The 19,750-nt window shown below is 53.3% G+C and overlaps 1 protein-coding gene across 3 annotated transcripts; it reads right to left on the reverse strand.

The window, feature by feature from the left end:
• Positions 1–279: 279 nt before the first annotated feature.
• Positions 280–15,785, reverse strand: ABHD6 (abhydrolase domain containing 6, acylglycerol lipase). 3 transcript variants are annotated; one of them, XM_074879266.1, is made up of 10 exons: positions 15,694–15,785; positions 11,954–12,023; positions 10,115–10,258; positions 6,606–6,762; positions 6,097–6,210; positions 5,739–5,871; positions 4,331–4,488; positions 3,456–3,510; positions 2,946–3,046; positions 280–2,207 (listed from the first exon to the last, which is right to left on the reverse strand). In XM_074879266.1, the coding sequence occupies exons 3-10, from the start codon at positions 10,231–10,233 to the stop codon at positions 2,031–2,033; spliced, it is 1,014 nt and encodes a 337-aa protein (XP_074735367.1). In that variant the 5' UTR covers positions 10,234–10,258; positions 11,954–12,023; positions 15,694–15,785; the 3' UTR covers positions 280–2,030. The 3 variants fall into 3 exon arrangements, with proteins under 3 accessions (XP_074735367.1, XP_074735368.1, XP_074735366.1); XM_074879267.1 differs by lacking the exon at positions 15,694–15,785 and having other exon boundaries at positions 11,954–12,151; XM_074879265.1 differs by lacking the exons at positions 11,954–12,023; positions 15,694–15,785 and adding an exon at positions 10,500–10,586.
• Between the last annotated feature and the right edge of the window lie 3,965 nt (positions 15,786–19,750).

Below are 19,750 nucleotides of genomic sequence, written 5' to 3' on the forward strand. Positions count from 1 at the left end.
CTGCCTCCTGGGCTTTTATTTTGCTTCTTGAGTGTTTAGGGCCATCTCCTCTTAATAAAATCAAAAAAGCAAAATTCATATTGTCTTTGAAGAGATGAGACTTGAGCCTTCCCAGACTTCATCTCTCTTGACATTATCAAATATTCCTCGAGGCAAAACCTGCATCTCCCAGAAATCTGGGGAGGAAAGAAGAAGCAGAGCAAGTCCCCTGTGCCATGCATCATCCCACACCACAGCCCCCTTCTTCCTCAAAGGAAAAAATAATCATTGCATGGTGGACTCCTTAAATCACTAGATTTTAATAGCCATATAAATCCTTTGCATACAGCAATCTGTGGCATATGAGAAACCATACAGATACCCAACAACTTTTTCTGGCTTTTACCACATAAAACTATCAGCAATTTTTTTTTTTTTAAATCAACTCCTGTAGTAGAAACAATAATCAAGCAATTAACAGCAAATTTCTAATTTTCTAAAAGAACAATGTTTCTTCTCTTAAAAAGAGTAGAGAAGCTGATGGGGAATTTCAGATATATGTACAGATCGGGGTACTTCAGAAAGACGGTGAGAAGAGGGCTGTCAGCACCGCAAGCATGTGTACCCAGTCTGCGAGGGGGGGTCTAGCAGCACCCGGTGTCAACCCCTGGGGAGAGCTGGGGGTGATGGAGGGGTGACGGCTGCCTGCTGCTTTGCCTTTGAGAGGACCACGCACCGCCTTGCCCTCCAGCAGCCGTGGGTCCTGCCCAAGAGAGACCAAGACCAGCCCTCTCCCCCTGGGGCACATGGCGAGGGATCACACCTGGGGAGGTGCAGGATCCGTCCCTGTACATCACCTTGCAGGCTGCAAAGTGTAGCTTGTCTGCATTGCCTGTTTCTATCTATAATTTCACTTGTCCAGGAGTTATAAACCATCGAGAGGACACACGAGCACACTGTACCTTTCCAATCCACCACCCAGTGCCTCACAGGCAGGTTGTCCCCCTCCTCAGCACCCAGCGAGCCCAGGAGCCTGCACCCCTGTCCTATTTGAAGACAGAGCCCACTCCTACCCCTCACGCCTGGTTTTGGTGACATTGACATTCACAGAATTCACGGAATTCATTAAGGAAATCATTATTTACATCAACGTGTTCAGCAGCGTACATAGTAGAAGAGGTGAGACAAGAGTTTGCCCAAGTTTGCTGACTGTCCCTGTTCCTGTCCCCGGGCTTATTGCTGACTCAGGCTCGGGGACCAAATTGCCTCAGGTGGTTTCCATCCCTCCAGTTCACACAACGGTGGTGAAGCTGCTGTCAGCACCCCAAGTTCTCACTCGCTGTGTTCACCCTCAGGGGGAACCATCCCCTGGGCAAGGCGGGCTGTGCGCCGACGCCCTACCCTGGGCAATGTTAAGGCATTACATATATGCAGGAGCTGTTTGGGGATTTGAAAAAACCCACTCAAAGTGTAAACATTTTTGCACATACAGTCATCAGACTTCCACACGTGGAGTTTTCTGTTGTTTTCTGCATAAATCACGAGTTAAGGAGCTACACAAAGAGCACTCGAGCAGACGCCTGGAGCACTGGGGTTCTCTTACAGCACAGCAGCATGCAACGCAACGGACTCTAAGTAGTAGAAATATTGTAAGTCTCAGTCCAGGAAGCTTCCTCCTTCCTACGCTTCTTATATAGTTTAGGTAAATGCCATTAACAACTACGTGCTGGTAACTCGGGTAAGATGGGTGGCTGTGTAAGGAGCTTCAGCACACGGCATGGCTAGCGCTTGGTGATTTCAGCTCGTTTCTACTTTATCTCTAAGTAGAAAAGGGAGAGATTCTGCTTCCGTTCCTGTATCTATGGAGGTTGCTCAATGACCCCTAGGTCGCTGTGCCGACAGTGCTATAGGTTTAGGTATCAGTGATTCTGCCTTCCTCAGGGACTTTGGCACATTCACCCCGATTCGTACAAGATCCCTGAGAACTTATCAAAGCTGCAGTACTTTACAATTTAAAACATCCAGCATGGGCACTCGGCTCCCTGCCAAGCTCACGCCTGCTTCTTGTTGTTGTCCATGCTGTGCAGCAGTGCCAGGAACTCCAGGATGAGGTTGGCCGTCTTGCGGGGCCGCTCCACCACCACTGAGTGCCCGCAGTTCTCCAGGATGTACACGTGGCAGTCCGGGATAGCGCTCGCTAAAACACTGGCACCAGAGACATCTAGGACCTGGATGGCAGGGGGAAAATAGTCATTCCCATTGGCAGAGATAGGTTTTGATGGACACTGTAGAAACCCCATTGGAGCTGCCTTTGCAAGTCCAAGTGAGATGCTGAGCAGGGATGTGGACACAGACCTTGAGATGCCAGCCCCATCCCACAGTGCCCATGCCTGGGGACGGGACAGGGAGGCTGCACAGTGCAGGTCTTGGCACGCGGCAGGGAGCTCTCTTGGGTGCTTTTTGGCTGCTGACTCAGTGCAAAGGGTTCATTGCAAGCAAACGCTTGCACCTTTGCATTTAAAGAGCCCTTTGCATGCCTGCAGCTTACCTCCTTCCCCCTCCCACTTTCTCCCTCCGTAACCAGCCCTGCGAAGCCCAATGCCTTTGCCTTGCTGCCTGCCCACGAACTGCACATTTCTCCCCAGTTGCCAGGACAACTCTCTTTGCTGGCACTTTATTCCTCTTCCCAGCCCACACCTGCTGCGGTGCTGGCACCTGCCCCCCGCCTGCCCCCTCGCCCTCCCCAGCCCCAGCTCTGCCCTCTCCTCCCTCCAGCCCCACACTGGCTGTCAGCTTTCTGCCCATCACCCTGCCGAGCCCCCATGTCCAAACGCACTGGGGCTGGGGACACACATGTGCCAGCTCGCTGCAGAGCGGCACACAGCTTGGGAGCACAGCCCCTGCCGTGCCCCAGTGGCTGGAGATGGAGACGTGGTCCTGTGGGGGAGGTGGAAGGGGCCACATACCTGGTCCTGCTTTCCCCAGATGACCTGTGTTGGTGCTTTGATCTTGCTCATGTTCTCATGGAGAGAGTGCCTGGACTTTTCATCCACGATTTCTAAAAACACTAGTGGGGGCAAGAGGAGAGTCAGTCCTACAAGGGGGATGCTTTGCCTTCCCTTTTCACAGGGTTCCCTGCAGGCCAGCCTTGCCAGTGTCTGCTCGCTGGGAAACCCAGGCAGGGCTGATGGGCAGAGCCCCAGAGGGCTGTCCTGGCACTGCCACCAAGCCCTGCTGCTGCAGAGACCCTCCTCCAAGCCCATCTCCTCGTAGCTACTGGTACTAATTAACCCAGCTAGGAGGGTGAGGGTGAAGCAGCCATTCCATCGCCCGTGGGAGTGGCAGTGTGTTGCTACCAGAGACCAAGGTGCATCCCCAAATGGGAAGATGAGATGGTGACTGGGGACAGCCTGTCCCCACACTCCCAGGGGTCTGGCTGGAAAGTCTGGTGAGAGGGGCTGCCGCCACACACTTACGTTTCCGGTAAAAATCATTGTGTGGGATGCGAACATCAACGAGGCCCTGGAGAATCTGCGGGGAGAGCAGAGGAGAGTTGCTGGGGGGAACCCGCGCCCCACACAGGGCTGAGGGTGCCCAGGAGTGCCCAGGAGTGTGGCAGGAGGCTGGGACTGCAGCCTGGCCCTGGCGCCAGCTTCTTCCTAAGCACATCTGGCTGTCACAACCACGCTTAAGTAACATGTATTTCAGCAACAACTATTTTTGTCTTTTATGATGCAAACCCAAATTTCTCCCACAGGCCAGCTATCCACAGCCAGCAGGCTGCCTCAGCCATGACTGTGCTTTTCTTCCTTCTTTTATTCTTTTGCCAAAAAAAAAAAAAGGTCTTGGCATTACCTTACATTTTTTTCTTACTCTCCTATCTAGTCATCCCAGACTTCCTAAGGAAAACCAGCTTAATGGCCAGCCCCTTGCCAAGTTCCTCTTGCCTGACAATGAGGTGATTAACATTTCCATGGCTTTTGCTTAAAAAGCAGCAAACAAGGCCCCTCCAGGCCGGACAACAGCCGCCTTAGTTATTTAATGCTTCCTGCCAGTCATATTTACTAAAAAGCCCTTTGACATCCCAGCCCATTGCCAAAGACCTTGCTGGAGGAGGAATTTCAGCAGGTGCTGATGGAGGGTGGTGGGAAAAGTGAGTTTAAAGGGAAAGTGCTGGAAAGGTGCTGGGAGCGGGGCTGGGGGTGTCCCGCCTGGGTGATGGGGGGATGGCAGCACCGGCTTTGCTCCCAGCATCACCTTGGCTGCTGCCATGCAGGCTCAGGGAGAAGTAAACCTGCCCCCCACCTTGAGCCCCACTTTGCTGCCACCACAGCCAGTCCAGGCTCCTCACCTGCTGCGGCACCTTGAAGCGAACATAGGAGCAAAGCTTCAGCATATCCGCCATCTCCTCAGGAGTTGAGGGAATTAAAGGGATCCTGTCGATGCGTTCGGACTCTTGCAGCTCCCGGAGCTGCTTAATGAACTTGCTGTCAGTGGTACTTGGCAGGCCTGGGTCGAATGAGAAGGGGGGCACAGCTAAAACCTGGATGAGACCCCAAGAGCCGCAGAAACAGGGCATCTCTGTACTGACCTCCATCATCCCTGACTCCGCCCTTCCACTTTCTCAGCCATTAAAAAGAAAATTAAAATAGACGGGAAGAATAAAATCCGTACATACAGCAACCTTAATATGTACCCAGAGGTACCCCAGCCTCCCTCCTGCTCCAGGGCTTGACACCACTGAGCCCCACAGGCTGACACAACACATCACAGGCATGAATACTTTGGTAAAAAGTGTAGTGCTTATTTTTATGTGGACAGTGGATGCAAATACTAATGGCTGTGCCCAGCCTGCTACAGGAAAGGGTCACACTGAATATTTCAGAAGCCCCATCCGCATGCACCACTGTGGGGAAGAAGCCCCCAGCAGCTTAACCCCAACCCCTCTGCAGCCCCACACAGAGGTGTCATATTCAGAAACACCCAAAGAGTTGGCTGACACCTCTCCCAGGGAGGAGGGGGAACCTTGCCGCCCCCAGAGCCTGGTAGCTAGGTAACCTTGTGCTTTACTTCATCACTTATCTGGGAGGCACTTTGCTCACGTGGGAGGGGGAAGGAGCTGCTGTAACAACCGGGATGCAGCAAAGCCCTCCCCGGCAGAGAAGCTCCCTGCCAAACCCTCCCTGGCTCCTGCAGCATGTCATGCCCAGGCTCCCCCGAGCCCCCCGGCCAAGGGGACGGTGGGGATGGAGGGGTGCTGCATGGCACAGGGACACCCCACTGACCTGTGCCGGGCCCCAAAGCACTCTTCCTGCTTGGAGCACCCAAACGTGGGAGGAGCGAGCTCACCGCTGCCAGAGCCCCAGCTCTCCGGGGCTCTCAAGCAGCCAGACTGGGCAGACTTTCCCCATTGCTGCCTGGGTTCTCTCTCCAGACGGAGAGGCTATGGGCATGCCATGTAAAACAGCTGCCACCCCAAGGAGAAACACACTTTCCTCCAGAGCATGACTTGTCCCATTTGCCCTAGTCTCAGCTCTAACCACGGAAGAGCAGGGCAGACTCCAAACCCCTGTCAGGACAAGGCTGTGATTTCCTCCCGTGCCCTGGAAGTTTGCCCTGCCAGAGATTTTCAGACTGTACATACAAATTATTTCAAAAAGCTTTGCACTAAAAGCCTATTTTGCCTCCAGTGCTGCTCTGGGCTTTTGCACTGTCTCCTGCTTGCCCTCTCCCCGTCTCGCTTCCCCTGCCTTGCCCACCTGCAGGACAGATGAGGGTCAGGCTGCAAATGTCTTCTGGGTACTGAGCAGCATAGACGCCGGCAACGTTTCCTCCCATGGAAGTGCCAACCAGATGAAAGGGCCTTCTGTTCAGCTTGATGCATTCCACGAACTGGCAGGGGAGCAGAAAGAGTGTTGTTAGGGGAGAGGAAGCAATGACATGGGGTTATTAGAGAAATTCAACTCAAAAGCTTGAGGTCAGTGGCTGTGGCTGCCTGGGAGGGGAGGGAGCGGGGCTGTATGAGGCAGGGCTCATGGGGCTTAGCATCCCTCATGTACCCACATCCCTCACATCCTTGCATACCTCTGCAAAGACGATGTGACGCTGGGGCATTACCTGGTGTATTCGCTTAGCTTGTCCACTAATGGAGTAATCGTCCAAGGCTGAGCGGGTCGTGCCCTCATGCCCGGGCATGTCAACGCACACCAAGTGCAGGTTCTTGGGCAGGAACTGCACAAACAAACCGGGGTGGTTACAGCACGGGGGAACCACTGCAGAGTCCAGAGATGGAAACTAGTGACCATTGATGGGAGCAGGGGGGTCGCTCTCCTCCTAGTAGCCCCTGGTTACTCATGCACCAGAATAAGTCAGCTCACGTACCAAGGATGACATGATGAGAAACCACGGGCAAGACTTGCTTCCCATGGAGGGGGTGCTCTTCCCCTGCAGCTCTGCATTTCACGGGATGAAAGGGATCCAACAAGCACAGAGCTAAGGAGGGTGTTTCTAGCATGTTACAGTGATCATCACATCCCATGCATGCAACTGTTGGGTCCCCACACTGCCCTCAAGCCCAGGACCATTGACTCCCACTAAGTAGCAACATGATAGAAATGGAGTCCCACCTTGACTATAGACAGCCACATGTCTTTGTGGGCTGAGAACCCATGTAACATCAGGATGGACGGTCGGTATCCAGGTCTCCCTCTATAGGAATAACAAAACTGATAGTCATCGTAGTTTGCATATCTAACCTGCATACCCAAGGCTCGGCGCCAGTACCTGGAAACAAGGAGAAAACACCACCAGTGAGTGAGGCAAGACCAGGGTCCAGCAACAATATAAGCCAGGTAACAAGTCCAAACTCAGCTGCAGATTTGCTAGTTTGCTAAGGCCAGTTAGGTTGGGCTCACATCAATGCTATCGTGGCTCTAACTGGGACTAATTCTGAACATCTGGTCCCTGGACCAGACCCTGTGCTTACGTGTGATCCCTTACAGGTGTAGTACAGGCTGCTGGCTATTCATGACTGCACTGCAGATGGCTGGTGGAGATGCCCTGTTTGTTAAAAACTTTAAAAAATACCCGAAATAACTAATTTGCACAATTCCCTCAAGACAATGGAAATGGGCCAAAATAACAATTCTGAAACTGGAAACACTTGAAGGTTGGTATGAGGAGAGAGGCTCAAGGGAGGAAGGCAGCACACATGGCAAGGCAGCATGCAGGGCAGGCAGGCCAAGGGAGGCACTTGTTCCAGGAGGGTAAGGTGGATCTGTCACAGGTTTATTTGGGCACATCCCTGCAGTCATCAGACAACATCACACCATGGACAAGCACATTGGATACCAGACAAAACAACTGTGTCACCCACGAGCACCACAGGAACCCATTCACCACATACAAACTAGATGATCTTTAAAAATTTATTTATACACACTCAAAGGACCAGAGGGGGCCATCCTTATACAGGGTCAAACACCCCAGAAGATACCAGGCTAACCCCAGGGAAACCTGGGTTATTCCTCTGAAAACAGAGGCAGACAGCTCCTGCCAGCCCACGCTTGGAGCCTGCTCAAGGAGATACAGAGAAACTGCAGGCCAGAGGGGACCTGGGCAGAGATTATCAGTGACACTGTGGACACGATGTGTATGTGCAGTCCAAGACAGAGGAGCAGGCACACTTTCTCTGCATTTCCCCTATGCTCAGACGTAACCCTTGCCAGTACAACTACCAGGCTACTCCTGATGGCCAAGATACCAGCAAATACTTTTACATGCTGTATCAGAATTTATTTCAGACACAAGAGCAAGGTCACCAACACTGCTGGGCTGTCCTAGCTCTCTGCCCACTCAAAGCTTATGCACAGTGCAATCCTCTTTTAGAATAATCCCTTTTTAGAGGGAGTTAGTGGGATTTAAGCAGCATCTCGGCTCTGTGCTGGTCCTACAAGGAGAGGTGAATTTCTCCTTGAATAAGTGTCTTAAGAGTCCTCGCCTCAAAGGCACCAGTGTAAACTACTGATGGGCAAGATGATAACATTTTTAGCAACTGATCCTGATGGATCAATTCAGCAGAAGGCAAAATAATCTGTGCAAAGCTGAACTGATCGCTTGCAAGGTGTTAACACGCTTAGCAGCAGTGGCTAAACTGATTAACCCTTGGTGGCAGAGCAGGCAGAGGCCATCGGCAATGGGGGCCTGGCGTGACCCTTGGCCGCACCAGCAGACCGGCAGTGAAGAAGAGGAAGAGGGCAGCAAGTAGTGGGGAAGTCAGAATCATCCCCAGGGATCTCCTGGGGACTTCCCAGGAGCAGTGCTGCAAAGCTGGAGCCGCACAGGGCTGAAAGGGGGGGACATGCTGCCTGCCCCCTCTCCTGCCTCTGCCGATGGGGAAACACAACAATTTCATCCCAAAAAAGCTGTCTCAGAAAGAAGCAAATGGGAAAGGAAGAGTAAAGGTCAAACCCACTCTTCTCACTCACTGTCCCTATGAAATGAGGTGCCCATGAAACACAGAGCATCGCAAGATTCCAATGCTGCCAGAAACACGGGAAGAGAGAGAGAGATGGGGGCACTTACCCTTCAAAACAGAACAGCCCTGCTGATCGCTGTTCACACACTCCCTCCCTCAGCCGATTGCAGACTGACCTACCGACGGTGCATATTCACTCAGTCTCTAATTTGCAACCCTGAAGGACAAGGCAGCAGGGTCTGCTCTACGTCTTTCTCAACCCAGCTCCCCAAAGCTCCCGGCACCAGCCCTCTGTGCCTCCCTTGCCCTGTCCTGCCACCCTTGCCTGTGGCTCTCTGAAGGCTTCGCTCTGACCACACTCACTCTGCTCTGGTGCAGCAGCGTTTCTCTGGCAATCCTCCTCTGAACCTGAGCCTGTCAGGGTCCTCCCTGGCTTCCACTGGCCGCTCATATGTCCAAAGGCAAAAAAACCCCTTTGATTAACAAACCCATTACTGTCTGGACCTGCCCCGGGCAGCAGCCCAGACGCCCCCGGGGCAGGAGGCTGTCACACTGTCCGCTCTCCTTTGCAGAGCGATGTCTGGCCTCACAGGTCCCCACGCAATGCACAGTGGGAAGAAATTCTCCCCAAGCTGATCCAGTTGCTGGGGTTTTCATCCCATCCTCCCTCCTCTTTCAGCCCCCAGATGCTTGATGAAAAGATTGCTAATAAATGCGCCATTAGAAACAGGCTTCATCACGCTGCTGCATCTGAGTGCTGGGGTGGGCCGATGTCCTCCTCTTACAGGAGGTCACTTTGATGTGAGCAAAACTGCGGGAGCCACCATCTGCCAGGAGCACGTGAGGGCAGCCTGCCACGCTGCCTGCTGCTGCCTGCGCCGGCCAATGAGACACTGCACCGGCTTCTGAAGGGAGCGTTGGTTATTCCAGCTTTCCCCTGCAACAAACTCAGACAGGAAAGCTGCCAACGTGCTTATTGCTGATTTCCAGAGACGGATGAGGACTGAAGGATGTAGTCCCTGCCTCCCAGCATCAGAAAGGATGAGATGCAAGGCATAAGGGAAAGCATCATTCCATCTTCTCTGATGCTCCAGCCCAGAAGAGAGAGGGAGAATGAGAAAAGCCTTTTCTGTAACTACTAGCAAAAGAAAAGTCCCTGCCAGCCGAGCAGGCTGTTAACCAGGAGGGAGAGTGTGAGCCCAGGCAGCTGTGGCAGAGCTGAGGACACCCACGCTGATGGCTGCATTGACGAGTCGGGAAGTCACCAGCCTGCCAGGGCTGCCAGGCTGGGGGACGGGAAGCAATGGCAATGCTTTTCGCAGCTGCAGTCCTGTTCTTGGGGGAAACAACCCAGAAACATTCAGACATCCCACAGCCCAGCTGACTCTGCCCTGACAGACATAAGCCTCAGCAGCAAAAAAGCAATAAGAAAATGCCATTTTCTTCTCCCAGAGATGCTTAAAGCTACACACAGCCAGTATGCCTGTGGAAAACCCCACCTCACCTGCTCCTATCACCATCACTGGCAGGGACATTCACCTCTGTCCACCACCTTGCTGCCTGTGGGCTCTTTGTGCACCTCTGTGTGTGCCAGGGCACAGAGACCTGATGGAGACCAGCAGTAATTCCACCCCTGTGCTAAAATGAGAATGAACTCACCAGTAGTAGATGCGGATGAGCGCTGAGGGCCAGAGAAGGAAGGAGGCCACAAAGGCCAGGATGGGGATGGCCAGGGTGCCGCCAGCGATGACAAACATGTTCAGCACATCCAGGTCCATGCTGCTCTTCACCACCCGGTCTCGCCTGACCACATTTAGGGAAGAATCACAAGTTAAACACCAGAAACAATGACAAGTCAACGCTAAACGAGATTTCTGCTGCTAGGGAGAGAGGAAAGAAGCTCTGTGAGAGAAAAGGATACCACTCAGGAGCACAGCAAAGCCTCTTTCAGTTTTAAAACTCGATTATTTCTTCTGACTTCTTAATGGATCTAATTATTGCAATGTTATCCTCTCATGAGAGCACATCATAAACAAGCACATACCACGTCTGTGACAACAGGGTGCGACGTGGCCCTTGGGGCACTTTGCTGATGGGGGAAGCACAGCCCTTCTCCGCTGCGTGCAGGCAGACTTTCCCCACCATGGGTGCAGGCAGGGCTGCTTTAACGCAGGCTCCACATTGCTTTTTGGAGGCAGGCGTCCAGCTCCAGCTCCCCTCCCCCTGCCCGATCCCAAATCCCCAGCACACAACCACTGACCTAGAATTGATGATGGCTTGAGCCTGGCTCTCATTACTGCTCCTCACAGGCACCAACTAATCGAGGGAGCAGAGGCTATTAATGGGCTCAGGAACCGAAGGAAACAACCTGGCAGGGCACTCTTTGGCAACCAGCCCTTATCTCAGACAAATTTATACCCTCCCCCACATCCTCGCTCTTGCCCTACAGGGCATTTTGCACTTGCTGTCGATCACAGGTCCCCATCCTGGCTCCCAAGCATCCTTTGGACAAATCTCAGGGGCAGCAGGCAGAGGACACAGGGCAGAAGGGCAAGCTCTCACGCAATGCTGCGCTCATCCCTGAACTCACCCCACCACAGGCAGCTGGGATATATTTTTCTCATTAAGAGATTAAACCCTGTCACATACACATCTGCTCTAATTCCCCCTGCTAACTAATTTATGTCTCACCCTTTCCTCAGCACTAGCTCTTTTGTCACACATTTATAAAATGAAACATCCTCAATGCCTGCTCTCCCTCTCCCACCAGCCATCCCCCCCATCACCACCACCAGATTTTTCCGTGCCAGGACAGGCAGATTTATTTCTGCTTCCTGCAAGACTGACAGCAGTATGTGGTATGTTGTATGTTATGCCATGAAACAGGAACAGAATTGCTGCAGTCACATCCTCTTCCCCTCCGACGCCATCACACTGGATCACATCAAACCCCCACGTTTCACACAACCAAGAAAAACAGTTTACAGAAGCTCTGATGCAACAGCCAGGTTTGCCCACTTCCCCCATGGAAAATAGGAATAACTGAAATTTGAGGAATACTGTAAATATTTCCACCAGGCACCTCCTTAACAAAGCTAAACCTCATTTCCTTCTTCCAGCCTCAACAACACACCGTTAGTCGTTTAATTAACATTTCGCAGAAAGATCTTTGATCTCTGCACGGCTCGTTCATAGATAAACACTTTGTGCAACAGATAAACCTTGTACGTGAGAGCAGGGCTGCACAGAGCCCACCCGAGAGCACTTGCTGCCTTTTGCTATGTCACTAGAACAGGGAAAAAATTAAGCACAGAAAATTGCCATCATTCCCATCAATGACCCATAACAAGAGAAGGTTGCAGCTAGGAGAAAGCACAGGAAAAGTGTGGGGTGGTGGGAGCCCTTGTGCTCCCCGGCGTGGGGTCACTGCCTCCACTGCCTCCACCGCTCTTGGAAAGCAAAACAAGAAGGAGAAAGCCCTTAAAAAACCCAGCTTACTTTGCAGAGATCCCCTCCTCCTCTCGGCACAGGTCCCGCTAGCTGTGGGTAGCAGCAGTGTCAGAAAACACTGTCGGAAGAGGAAAAAAAAAGTTAAAATCACAGTCCTGCTTTTTCTCCTCCCTTCAGGCTCAGTAGCTGGGCGAGACTGCGAGTTTGGACTATTTAAGCCACCAGCTTCCCTTCAAGACGCCTCATCTTCACCTTCTGACCAACCTTTCCCCTGTTTATGTAAATATGGTCTTTTGTACAATAAAGTCAAATGAGGGCACTTCTTCCAAGCAGGAACAAAGTGCAAGCTGCCATCGGAGATGAAGCAAAAGCTGGCGCAGTGGGGAGAGCCGACGCCAGCAGCCCCTGCCGTGGCAGGGCTGCACGGCACCCACGAAATGGGGCTATGGCTGCGCTTCGGGTGATTGCAGCTATTAGAACAAAGCCAGCTAAGCTGCTACCTGCCAGAGGAGCTGCTTCCTCTTCATCTTAAATGTAATTTTCCAAGTGCTCTGAGTGCCCCCCACAAGTCTTCCCTGTGCGAGTCGGTTGAAGTGTAGCACAGCTGCAGGAAATTACTGAGAGGCAGGAAAACACCAGCCTGAACTCGCCGGCAGCTTTTGGCCGTGGAAATTCATACTTGAGGTGCTGCGGGAGCACTGGAGCCCCCCGACATGAGCACTGGGGGCTGCCTCGAGCCAGAAAATCCCCAAGAGATCCCCCCTGCCATGCCTGCAGGGCTGGGGGTGACCCGGCGGGCTCCCGTGCCCATCATGCAGGAGGGTTTTAGCAGGACCATGGCAGCCACCGCTCACCATGTGAAGCCAAGTGCCCAATGCTGGCCACATGCACCCAGCAAGCCCCACTCGGGGCCCCCGCTGGCCATGGGTGCCCCCGGGGGAGGATGCTCGAGGAGCCCTGCAGTGCAGCCAAGCCTTTTTCTGCGTGGGCAGAGCATCACCACCGATTTCCATGGCTTCCACTGAGGGAGGTGGCAGGAAGGAAAATGCCAGCAGATCCAGCTCCACGGTCAGGGGCAGCCACGATCACCCTGCCCCAGCACCCCCAGCCCCATAAAGCCACCCCTCCAGCCAGCTGTGCTGCGGGGACACCAGCTCCCCAAAGCCACGCAGGAGCACCTGTGGTGCCAACCTCCTGCGATGGTGGGGATGTCCAGAGGATGATCATCCTCCCGGCTCCACCAGTACCAGGGACAGGAGCCGGCAGCATCACCCTGGGCTCCAGCACAGTCCTTTGCTACCAGCTAGAGAGATATTGTGGGTTTTAAAATAAAAGTGAGCCCCTTTGTAACAGCTGTAAGTCTTCAGACCACAGCTCATCCATCATTTTGAGGTGCCCTGTGACCAAGAGTCACAGCAAATGGCCCCAAGCATTGCTACTGCTTCTTGGAAGGATCTCCAAGTACCTCATAAATTAACTCACAAACATCAATTAGGCAAGTCTGATAAATACCATGTGATCACGGCAGCAATAAGGCCAAGTGGGCTGCACACCTGGCAGGGCACGGGATGCCAAACCGGGAGCACCGGTTCCCATGTCGGCAGCCGAGCTGCAGGCACTAACCACCACGGCCCCTGCATCCTACCTAGGAGGACCCCCCCCAAAACAAGGCACCCCAGGTAACGGGATGAACCCCGGACAGACACTAAGGGGAGGCTCCATGTCTCCACTTGTCTCCTACTTCCTCCCCTGTGCCAAATTCAAGCAGGGGCCTCATCACCTGCAAACAGGGGCCAAGGGGTGAGAGGGGACTGCAGGTTGCTACAGAGGACAGCATGTTGATGACAGTCCCCAAGGCCACTGGCCAAAGGGACAACAAATTACTGTGAGCGAGGTTTGAATCTGCATTGTTATTTTTTCCCTTTCAAGCTCAGTGAGTCACACTAGGGAGGCTCGAGAAGACCCAACGGTGCAACTCAGGTGTCTATAGCGATTTTTTCTAAGCCCCACATAAGATACAGCAGCAGCAGCACACTCCAATATGTGGGATCAAAAAAACTGCATTTAGCTCAAAAAAAAGAAAGCAATCCCAGAAATGTGAAAGTAGCTGGGATTGTTACCCAGGGAGACAGAAGGCTCTTCACCAGGATCAGCATCTCCAGCAGAGCCAAGCTCTCTGACCGGGCGAGAGCTGGAGGGGGGAGCACGGTGGGGGGCTGTGGCACAAAAGCCTTCACAAGGTGGAGGGGCTTGGTTGGGAAGGGGTGAGCGACAGCCAACCCTGAGCAGCCCTGTGCAAAGGCAGGGAGGGTTTTCACAATGCAGGAATCACACGTGTGCGCTCACTGACCAGATGTGCCAAAATTCAAGCTCAAAGGTTGTATCGGGCTGTGCCCATCGGGACTGGGCTGCAAAACCAGGGCTGCTGCCTGCACTCAGCGTGTCACTTACTGCTCCCTGCACCCAGAGCTGCCCATGGCTGACCAACAATAGATTTTGAAACTCTGAATAGCTGAAAGCTAAGCAGAACATTGAGGCATACTTTAATTTTTTTTGAAGAACTGAAGAAGAAGAAATATTAACCAGTTTTAGGATCCCACTGCATAAACAGGGGGCTTTGATGGGCCTCAGCGGCTGAGAGGGGGCCCCCAGAAACCCTGACTCACACCGCTAACCGTGTAAGAAGAAAAACCAAAAACATGCAAGTAAGCCATTTCCCTTGGCAACCGCCTCCCCCTTGGCATCCTCAACAGCCAGAAAAATAATACTGACCATAGATGACAACATAACTAATATTATGATTCCTCAGTGGTATATTTTGCAACATGATCTTTTAGATGCCAGTCACAGTGAAGTCATAATTTAGGATCTATTAATATTTGAAAGATCTCTGTCCATTAGCCAGCCAGCTCTTGGTCTTAATCCAGCCTCCAGAGGGCTGGGAGTAGGAAATGTGCCCTTTCACCTTCATTTATTTATAGAAGGCAGAAATGAGATCATTATTTCTGCAGTGTCGTCTCACAAAATGTGCATCTCTGACCCATTTGTATCTGTGCAACACGGCTCGTAAACATGAGCCAGAGAGTCTGGGCTGGCCCCAGCCCCACTGCTGCACCCCGGGCTGGGAACACGCAGGGGTGAGCCGTCAGTGTCACCGCCAGCCGGCCTGGGGACAAGGAGGCTGAAAATCACGACCGGAGCCGGCTGTGCTGCCAGCCAGCCGCTGGTTTAGAAATTCATAACGTGCCCGTCCTCCTTCCGGACCCCGTCGCCATCCCCGTCCTGCCGCACACGCACCCAGCGGGGGGGGGCACAGCACATCTGATGTCACGAGTGCGCGCGGACTCAGCCCTCTCCTGACGGAGGGGGGGGGGGGTAGGAAGGAGGTGGAGAGGGATGGGGTAGGGGTACCGGGGGCCACCTCTAGGTCCCCTCTCCCAGCACACGGCCTCCCCCTCCCCAAAGCATCCTCCTCCAGCAAAACGATGGCATCGTCCAAACAGCAGCAGCTGAGATGCAACGCTGCTCTCCTCCCCTTTGTGCCCCATCTTCTGATTATGGGGGGCGGGACTTTAAGGCAAATTAATTAAAATTTAATAAAATATATTTTTTAAAAATTATTTCTTGCATTTTGGCTTTTCTCCAGCTCTCCCGCCCACCCTCCCTCTCCACCCCCAGCGATGCCAGGGTTGGGACCGGAGGGAACTGCCCCCCCCCCAGCCTCCCCGGTCCCCCCCGGTCCCAGCGTTGCTACCGTCAGCCCCGCATCCCCCATCCCCGCCTCTCACCGTGCCGAGCCGAGCCGAGCCGAGCCGCGCCGGGCCGCAATGGCAGCGCTGAGCGGCGGAACGCGGCGGCTCCGCTGCGCCCTCCCTCCGTGGCGGTGCCGGTGCCGGTGCGGCTCCGCGGGGGCGCAGCGGAGCGCGGCGGCGCGGCGGGGATGGGGGCGGCTGTGCGCGGTGCAGGGCGGGGGGTGAAAGGGAGGGTGCAGAAGGGTACAGCTGGGTTAAAAGGGGGATGAAAGGGGGATGCAATAGGGGTGGGGTGGGGGGACAACGGGGGGTGAGATGGGGTGCATGGAGGGCTGCAGTAGGGGTGCAAGGGGGGACATAATGGGCTTCCCTGAGGGTACAACAGGGGTGGAAGTGGGGGCTGCAATGGGGGAACGTGTGGAGCTGTAACCGGAGATGTGACAGGAATTCAGTGGGGGTGCAAGGGGGGGGTCAAATGTGATATAACAGGGGTGCTGGGGGGGGACATAATGGGGCTTCCATGAGAGTACAAGAGGGGTGGAAAGGGGGGGGTGGGTGCAAGGGGGGGGATACAGTGCAAAGGGGCTGCAAGGCAGCTACAATGGGAAGATGTAATGGGACTTCAATGGAGGCCACAATGGGGCTTCCATGGGGGTACAAGGGGGATACAAGAGGGGAGGAAGGCTGGCTGCAATGGGGGGATACGGTGGAGCAGCAGCGGGGGGATGTGATGGGACTTCAGTGGGGGTGCAAGGGAGGGATGCAATAGGGCTGCAGCAGGGCTGCAAGGGGGATGTAACAGGGGTATAATTGTGGGACATAATGGGGCTTCCACAGGGTTGCAAGGTGAACACAGCGTCGCTGCAATGGGGGGTGCAACAGGAGGGCGGTGGGGGATACGAAGGGGCTCCAAGGGTGATACAACAGGTTGCAAAGGGGATGCAAGGTGGCTGCAATGGGGATACGACAGAAATACAACAGGAGTGCAAGGGGGCTGCAATGGGGTGCGAAGGGAGTGTGAAAGAGTTACAACAGGGTGGGAGGGGGCTGCAGTGAGGCTGCAACATGGGTACAAGGGGGATACAACAGGGGTGCAAGAGGAATGCAAGGCAGTTGTGTAGGGATACAGTGGGGATGCTTAGGGGGGTGCAATATCACTCCAACTGGGGGTGCAAGAGGCAATGCAACATGTCTGCAATGGGGATGCAATGCAGCAGTTCAAGAGGCAATGCAACAGGGAGTGCAAGGTGGGGAATACAACAAGGTGCAAGGGGAGACGTGACAGGGGTGCAAGGGGGTACAGTGAGGAATGCAATGCAGCTGCAACAGGGATCCGACAGCGATGTAAGGGGGTATGCAAAGGAGACACAGCAGGGATAAAAGGAGCATGTTGTACAATGGGGTTGCCATGGGGATGCAACAAGGATAAAAAAAGAGAATGTGATATGGCTGCAACAGGGTTACAACAAGGAGACATGAGGGTGGATACAACACGGGTTGCAACAGGGATGTAAAGGGGATGCAACACAACTGTCACAGAGATACAAAGGGGAATGCACCACTGCACCCCACGCAGAGACCACACAGCCCCCTTGCACGAGGCCTGGAGCGAGCCTGGGGGTGGGAGATGTCTGTCCCTTTCCCAGGTTCTGGGAAGGGGCTGTGATCAGGGAGCACAGAGCTCTGCCACATTTCCTGTGGAAAGGGCACAAAGGTTGAAATCAGAGCATCCCATTGATATTTACACATGAAATAGGATTTTTAAGCCTTAGGTCACAAGCCTGTTACCTTCCCTCTCTCCCCAACAGATAACACTGTTCGCTCTCAAGAGCTGTATTTCAACCTGCATTTAAAATCTGCTCTGTTTTTTCTTAAAGCTGCCACCCAAATCCTTTTGCTATAAGCAAATTTACTTTCATTCCCCCTGGGTCATGTATCAGTGGTATGCACCTTTAAGATATGCCCAGAAATATGAGAAAACTTAATTAAATTGGAAATGAGATCAGCTCCTGAGTAAATGTGAGCAAATTGGGTCAAATCCTCACCACATCTGTGCTTTGATAAAGGATGTCCCTTTGGTCTGGCAGGCTGGGAGAGCCGAGAGAAGAACTGGCGTAAAGGGCTTTCCAGGTCAGAGTTTACTACAATAACCAAAAGCTTCTGATAACATGAGCTGTCAGAAGAGATTTATAACTGAAATTGAGGTTTTTAGGTGGCCCGGTGAGGGTGAGGAACATCTTTGTGAAGCTTTTTTGGGTTTTATTTGAAGATCTTCCCAGTCAAGCTAGACTAAGCAAAGCTGATCTTCCACTAAGATGACCTAAGCAGATATGGGAGGTATTTCACAAGCCTTTAAATGCTGTTTGCAGTTGTATTTGTTTGTCCGACTTTCTCGTGCACAGCCCTAGGCTCCTGCGGGACAGGCACAGGGCAGGGCTGACTCAGGCCTGGGATAGATTACCCACCGGTGCTTATGCCAGGCCACCTGGTGGGAACGCCCCTGGAAATAGTCATAGCAAATGACGGCTCTTAAAATAGAGAAGCTGAAGCGGAGACCTGTGGTGGTTTTATGTCGAAACATGGCATGAGCTAACCAGGGAACCCGCTCTCGCAATATCAGTATGCAGCCACGGGGAAGAGTTGTCAGGTGTCTTCTTTGGTGGTGACGGGTAAAGGAGGAATTTTCAGGGCTCTCCTGAGCCAGCCACTGCCAGGACAAGGCCATGGCTTCAACAGGTCACAGCCCTGGTGAGGTGGTTGGCAGCACCGTGATGCCTTTGCCAGGTGGGAGCCAAGGCTGCTCCTCTGTCCCAGCACGGCAGAGGAGACCTTGGGCTCTCCAGCTGGCATGGGAGGCTGTGGGGGAACACAGGGCATGGCTGGGCCTCTGTTCCTGCAGAGAGCAGATGGGCCCTGGGCTTAAGGGGAAGCCCCAGCAGCTCCCTGGGACCTCCTTGAGGACCCTGCCAAGTCATTTTTGGGGTGGCTGAAGCACAGCAAGCTCAAATTCAAGGCCAGCACCTGCACTGACCTGTCCCATGCGTTTTGTTTCTCCTCTCAGCCCACAGACACAACTCATCACACAGCTGTGGCAGCTGGCGAGGACCGAGTCACCCACACGTCACCCCCTGAGGCTGCTGACGTTTCGGAGCCCAGCACCAGCTATCCTGGCCCTCAGCCGAAAATTTCTCATTCCTAATGCCAGCATCAGGAGCCAGGTTTCCCACCAGCACCGGAGCACAGCTTTGATGCTGTGAGCAGGGCAAAGGATGACTTATGATCCAGTTAGAAACAAAATGGCTTTCTAAATCAGAGTAACCACAGGAAAAAGAAAATTTAAAATAGTCAGAATTAGCTGTCCTATGTCCCCAGAAACAAGGCAGTGGGACTTTCACATAAACTGTCTTGTTTTCCATAGGAAGGTAGAAGCTCTGGTTGGATTTAAGCCAGGGAGAACTGAAGCTTCTACCTCACCAAGCCAAGGAGCATTGCTCCACCAGATGAAAGGCTTCCATGTTATTTTCCACTGCTGGGTGATGACTCCCCAATGAGCACAGCGGGATTGTTTGCAACCATAACAAGTGACGGCATGCTGCTTTGGCAAAGTGAATCATCTTCCCAGGGTGACTCTTCCCCATCTATTCCCACTCACGCAGTGTTGGCCCTATGGCATGATGCTGTGAGCAATCCCTAAGGAACCATGGGCACAGGAGAGCACTGGGGCAGGCAGGTCCCCACCAACCCAGCATGGCCCCATGGCCCACCTCTGGGACCTGCTGTTGAGGAACGCCTCACCATGCCCCGAGGAGAGGGCAACTTTAGTGACATACAGCTGCCAGAATTCACCCCCCAGGGCACGGATAAGATCTCATCTCACTCCAGTTTGCAAAGAGCAGCTCTCAGTGAGCACAGGGGTAAATAACATCCCTGGGCACAGCTCTAGGCAGCCGCCCTGTCACTCTTCACAGTCTTCATTGCACAACCTGGGACAAACAGAGGAACAAATGCTCCTGACTTTTAAAACGTTATAAAGCAAGGCCTACTTGCCTGTTAACAGCTTTAAATAATACTTTCTTAACTCTACTCAAAGTTA

The sequence above is a fragment of the Strix uralensis genome, chromosome 10 (genome assembly GCF_047716275.1).
Source record: "Strix uralensis isolate ZFMK-TIS-50842 chromosome 10, bStrUra1, whole genome shotgun sequence".
Classification (NCBI taxonomy): Eukaryota; Metazoa; Chordata; class Aves; order Strigiformes; family Strigidae; genus Strix; species Strix uralensis.